This window comes from Tupaia chinensis, unplaced genomic scaffold (genome assembly GCF_000334495.1).
Source record: "Tupaia chinensis unplaced genomic scaffold, TupChi_1.0 Scaffold000196_1, whole genome shotgun sequence".
Taxonomy (NCBI): Eukaryota; Metazoa; Chordata; class Mammalia; order Scandentia; family Tupaiidae; genus Tupaia; species Tupaia belangeri.
In genome coordinates this window covers 781214-787323 of record NW_006159671.1, presented here as the reverse complement: position 1 = coordinate 787323, position 6110 = coordinate 781214, and the positions used below count along the sequence as shown (strand labels likewise).

Here is a 6110-nt window from a genome sequence, read left to right as displayed (position 1 = left end):
TTTTAACTGCTGAAAATCTGCTCTGAACTTTATAACTGCATTTAAGAAAATAAACTATAAGAATGTAAAGGAAAAACAAAGACTTGTTGCAAATACTTCTGGTTTCACAAAGGGCTCTAATATGCTGAAGTAGTTTATAATGCTAACAGCTGTTTTATACATTTTATTGAATGTTTTTCATTCTATTTCAAATTGCATCAGTAACTGTAGAAGACACAATTTTACAGTGTAATATATTGATAGTTACATGTTTAACCTTTGCACATAAATCTGGATTGAAAAAGGTAATAGGTACACATTTATTATTAAATAAGTACATATTTAACCCAAACTCTAAAAATGTTTATGAAACCTAGGATAAATGTATTGAAATTAGATTTTTGGGCAACACTACAAATATATATAGATATATGGCTAAACAATCTTCCTAAAGAGAGGGAAGTACAAAAGAAGAACTGCAGGCATGCTGACCAACCGTGGACTACGCTGCCCTCAGACGTGGTCCGCCCGAGGTCGATGCTGTCTTTCCCTGTACTTGTTCTCTATTATGTCCTGAGAGTCTAGCAAATAATACTATTAAAGACTATTCCTCAAAGAAGAAATCTGCAAAATGTGTACGTACTACCTTGGGTTGTTAGTTTAATAAAACATTATCCAAATGACCTAATCAATCACTACTATTTAAAATTTATAGTAAGAAACTTATTAAAAAACAACGAAGACTATCCGTGTTCCAAATATAGGCCGATTTAAATGATGTTCAACATAGCTACACATAATGTGGACATTACACGTGACGAAATCCGGCCGAGCGGGCTTTGTTGGTAGGTGGACCATGAGGGTCAGTTCATTGGTCCCTTCCTAGTGGAACTGCCTCACATCCCCACCACGCTTCGGCATCACTGGGGAGGCTCATTAGGGAAGGACCCATTGTCCATGTGCTCACATAAACCCAGCTCTCCCCTCCCGCCCTGCTCACCCTACCCCTCACATTAAAAGCTGCAAGTTAGCTGTGCTTGTCTGACTTTCACTGGAGGCCATACACCTGAGTTGAGTTTCTCAACGTGAGTGTCACAGTAAGAGAACGTGGATCCTTCTTATTCTTGTGAACTGTGATCTTCCCTTTCAAGGCTTCCCCTATAAAAGAAAGGAAAAACACGTGTTTAAGAATTTAAGAAACAGGGTCTGAGTAAATAATGTTTCTGCAGTGCTGACTGGCTTGTTGTTGCTTTTCATGTATAAACAGTGTGTCTTGGTGTAAGTCACCAAATTTAGTTGCTGTTATAAAGAAGCTCATATCTAGGAAAGGGCAACATATACTTGAGATTCTAAAGTAGTAAAAACGGCTTAGAACTGACCCGTCCCTCCACATCTCTCTTTTCCAGCCTCCAGCGATAGTCACGGTCCTGGTATTGTTGCTACCATTACTTCAGTGTCAGTTCATAAATCTGTATCCCAGTATGAAAGGGCTTCAAAAAGCCCAAGAAAAATGGATATTACAGAAACTATGCACACATTTCAAAGTTTTTTGTACTAAAATAAACTCATACTTCAATTCCATTTTCCATGACCTCTTTGGAGTCTCCTTCTAGATTTGCTTAGTTTTTATATGCTTTAAAACTCAAAACCCTCCCATATCATTTCACTCACTATTTGTGGGATTAATCTCCATTGAGGAAAACAGTCACTGTGTTGTATGCCCACTCTTGTGCTGTATTAAATCCCATTTGGGCAACATTAGTTCATTCTCTTGAATTGTTTCCAGGTTTGTTTTTTCCATTATAAATGGTGGTGCTATGACTATTTTTTCCTGTATTTCTTGGTGCCTACTATATATAAGAGTTTCCTAAGGATGTAAACTGAACTACTAGGAATGCACATGCTCAAAACACTATATGATGACAAAAAAGCTTTTAGTGAACTTTTGAGTCATAAAAAAGTCTCTTAATATAGGAAAATCCATTAATGTGGAAATAAAAAAATAACTTCTTTATCAAAAGAGTGTTAGTTAAAATCTGAGGACAAACATGATAAAAAGCAAAAATACCAGCATTTAGACCAAAATGAGAATATGGCAAAGATAACACTACCATTGTACTATTTAATGTTATCCTTGAATGTTCTACCTAATGCGGTATGACAAGAAACAGAAATAAAAATGCAGACACAATGTTGGGGGAAAGATACAATGAACTGCAGATAGTATCTGTATTAAAACCCTTTTAGAAATCTACAGTAAGTCCTTGAGACTTTGGCTAAATAACCAGGCTGTGAAGAGAAGCACAGAACTGTGTTTCTGGGCAAAGAACAACGAGGGAGCAATTAGTGGACAACTCCCACAGCCCGGCAGGTCTGGGAGATGCTGGAACTCCCCGTAGCCAGAATAGAAGGAACTTCTTGAAACTTAAGGGAATTCAGTAGAGACACCAGACAGATTATGTTTAGCATTAAGTTAAACTACCCCAAGAAGGGTGAGACGGGCAGGCTATGTTTAGTAAGTTGGGTATTCGGCTGTCAAGAAAGTCATGACATATTTTTCTATTTTTTTTTAAGAGGTTTTTGCCTTATAGGCATGAGCTCGAGGGGAGTGGGGGGGCACAGTGAGAGGGAAAGTGAGAAATCACCCTCAAGGGGAGATGGCCACACCACAATTCCTTCTCCATTCACCTCCCAGGATCTTGGGAGTGCACACACACACACACACACACACACACACACACACACACGTCCAGCGAGCTTCTGAAGCACACACACACACACACAGGGCAAGCGTGATTTTAAAGCCACTGGGTCCAGGACTTGAACTGTGGTCGGCCATGTGAGAGGCCAGCAACATAACTGCTAGGCCATCTGCTGGTCCCAAGTTTTTCTACATTTTTCTACGCAAAATCATGAAGCCATAACTTTCCTCATGACCCAATATAATAAAGGCATTTCAGCTTTAGATATTTTTAAACTTAGAATGGGTTTATGGAAACATAACTCATCTCAAGTTGAGGAGTGTTTGTATAAAGAAATCTTACAACTCAATAGGATTACAACTCAGTCAAAAATTGAGCAAAGTATTTTAACTGTAACCTCACACACACGCCACACACATCAGTATATTGAGCAAAGTATTTTAACTGTAACCTCACAAAAAGAGGTACACACACGTCACACACATCATTACACACATGAGAAGATGCTCAGCATCATCATTCACCAGGCAAATGCAAATTAAAAGCACAGAGACAAGTCCGTATTCCCTTAAGTTTTTTTTTTTTTTTTTTTTTGCCATAAGGCATATGCACTCACCAAAGAGAGACAGAGAGAGGGAAAGTGACATGTTACCCCCACCCTCCACCCCAGGAAGGACAGCTATGCTGCAATCCCTTCTCCATTCTACTTTCAGGGTTTTGGGAATGCATGCACATGCACCCTGCGTAATTTTCAAGCGGCCAAATTTAGGACTCAAGCTGTGGTTGGTCATGTGGGAATCCAGCACCTTAACCACCATGCCACCTGTTGGCCCCTAAAAAGACCTTTTTCTAATAATACTGGCCAATGTGTGGCACAAATGAACTCACGATGGTGGCAGGAATGTTCACTAGTCTGGTCATTTAGAAAAAGTTTGCAAGTTCCGGGAACCAGCAGCTAGCGTAATGGCTATGTTGCTGGACTCCCACGTAGTCGACCACGGTTTGCGTCTGGGACCCGGTGGCTTAAAACTCACGCCAGGTGCGTGTGCATGTGTGCCCAAGATCCCGAGAGGAGAATGGAGGAGAAGGGATTGCGGCGTGACCATCTCCCCTGGGGGGTGATTTCTCGCTTTCTGTCTCTCTGTCTCTCTCTGTCTTTCTGGCGAGTGCACGCGCCCTATAGCGAAAAAAAAAAAAGAAAAAAAACCTCTCCAAAAAGTTCGTAAGTTCCTTGAAGTAAAAACCAAAACCAAAACCAAAACAGTACAAGAACAAGTAATTTTACTTATAGGTATTTACCCACAAAAAATAAAAACATATACCTGTACAAAGACTTCTATGAGAATGCTCGTAGTAACTTTATTCATAATGGCTCCTAACTGAAAATAATTCGAAAGTCTAGCAGCAGGTGAATACCTAAGAAAATATAAGTCCACAAGGAATACTAGTTGGCAATAAGAAAGTAACTAATCATGCACAGATGCATGGGGGAGCAATTACCCAACTGCACTCACATGGAGGGCCTGCCTGAATCTCAAGTCCTCCCTGTACACACCAGGCATATGCAGGGTGCCTGTGACCCAGGCTAGCAGCAGCTGGGGAGGACTGCAGTGTGGGGAGGGCCTTCTCGCTCTCTCTCTCTGCTTGTCTCTTTATCTCATGAAAGAAATAAACTTATATATATATATGGCAGCAGTAGCAGCAGCTGGAGCACACACTATTATTCCATTGACATAAAATTCTAAAAGAGGTATCAGTGACTGTCTTAGACTGGGAACTGAAATCAGAGACTGACCGCATGGGGGAATGAGGAGGAAACTCTTTGGAAAGATGGAAATATTCCAATATATCCATTGTGGAAAATACATTTACCAAAATTCACTGGACTACACAATTAAAAATTATAAATTTTAATTGCATGTAAATTACAGCATAATATAGTTGCTTTTTTGATGTTAGTTTTTATTTATTTATTTATTTTTATTATCATCATAATCTTGTTTATATTACATTGGATTGCATATAACTTTACAGTGTATTACATTGCTTTTTCAAAAGGGAATGCCATGCATGTGAGTCAATACAGAGACATTAATCTCCCCACTTCATCATTCAGGTAGTCTTTTACCAGCATAATAAAGTTGTTTTAAAAATGTGTGCCTTCAATGAGATACCACCTAACCCCTGTCAAAATGACAAAGATTAAAAATACAAAAAACAGTAAGTGTTGGCAGGGTTTTGGTAAAAGGGGAACTCTCTTATACTGTTGTTGGGAATGTAAATTGGTACAGCTGCTGCGAAAAACAATATGGAGGTTTCTAGAAGACCTATAAATAGAACTACCATGTGATCCAGCGATTCTACTCCTGGGTATCTACCCAAAGGACAGGAGAATGCTCAGTCGGAAAAGAGCTTGAACATCCATGTTTATTGCAGCATTATTCACAATTGCTAAAACATGGAATCAACCCAAGTGTCCATGAACAGATGAATGGATTGAAAAAGTGTGGCATATATACACTATAGAACACTATTCAGCCATAGAAAACAACAAGACCCTGGCATTTGATAGAAAATGCTCGAATACGGAAAATTTATTTCTGAGTGAAGCAAGCCAGGCTATGAAAGAGAGACATTGTATTTCTCCACTTACTATATACCAACTAAACTGCACTCTATAGAAGAGACTGAAAGATCGGAGGACATAAAAGCGAGAAGATTAGTAGACATGAAGATTAAATATAATGTGTTATACTAGATGGGATCTTGGAATGGAAAAAGGATATTAAGTACAAATTTTTAGGAGAAAAATAGAGAGGCAAGACATCTATAGGACACAGAAATGGTTTATTACCTGTTGATGATAACATGTACCGTATTCTCAACTGGACTGGTCTAGGGTGTGTTTCATGTTGGGTAAATTCTCTTTACAAGACAAGTATAGTGATCAAATGTTTTTAAAAAATAAGAATAATGATAGTAAAATGGAATTTAAAAAAAAGTGCTGCCTTAAGAATAAATTAGATAAGAGCCTGCAAGTGTTATAGTGGTTAAGGCACTGGACTCACACAAGACCAACTACGGTTTGAATCCCGGACCTGGCGGCTTGAAATTCACATTAGGTGCATGTGCATGTATGCCCAAAATCCCGAGAGGAGAACGGTGGAGAAGGGACTATAGGATGGCCATCCCCACTGGGGGGGTGATTTCTCATTTTCTGTTTCTCTGTCTCTCTCTCCAGTGTAAGACCCCCCAAGAAAAAAAAACCCCCCCAAAAAAAAAAAAAAAAAAAAAAAAAAAAAAAAAAAGATAAATGTAGTAGAGAGATCAGAGAATCCTTTAGAGATTCACGACATGTTAAATGGGGCATTTGAAATGACAGAGAACAGGATTCAAAAAAACAATGTAAACAAACCCAGCTGCTGTGGC

The 6110-nt window shown here is 39.0% G+C and overlaps 1 protein-coding gene across 1 annotated transcript in view; it reads right to left on the bottom strand.

The window, feature by feature from the left end:
- Nucleotides 1-815: 815 nt before the first annotated feature.
- Nucleotides 816-6110, bottom strand: part of PRMT3 (protein arginine methyltransferase 3) — a 128605-nt gene continuing 123310 nt past the window's right edge. The window contains exon 16 of the mRNA XM_006146901.3: nt 816-1137. Coding sequence (XP_006146963.1) covers nt 1028-1137 — 110 coding nt within the window. The 3' untranslated portion in view covers nt 816-1027. The remainder of the gene's footprint in view (nt 1138-6110) is intronic.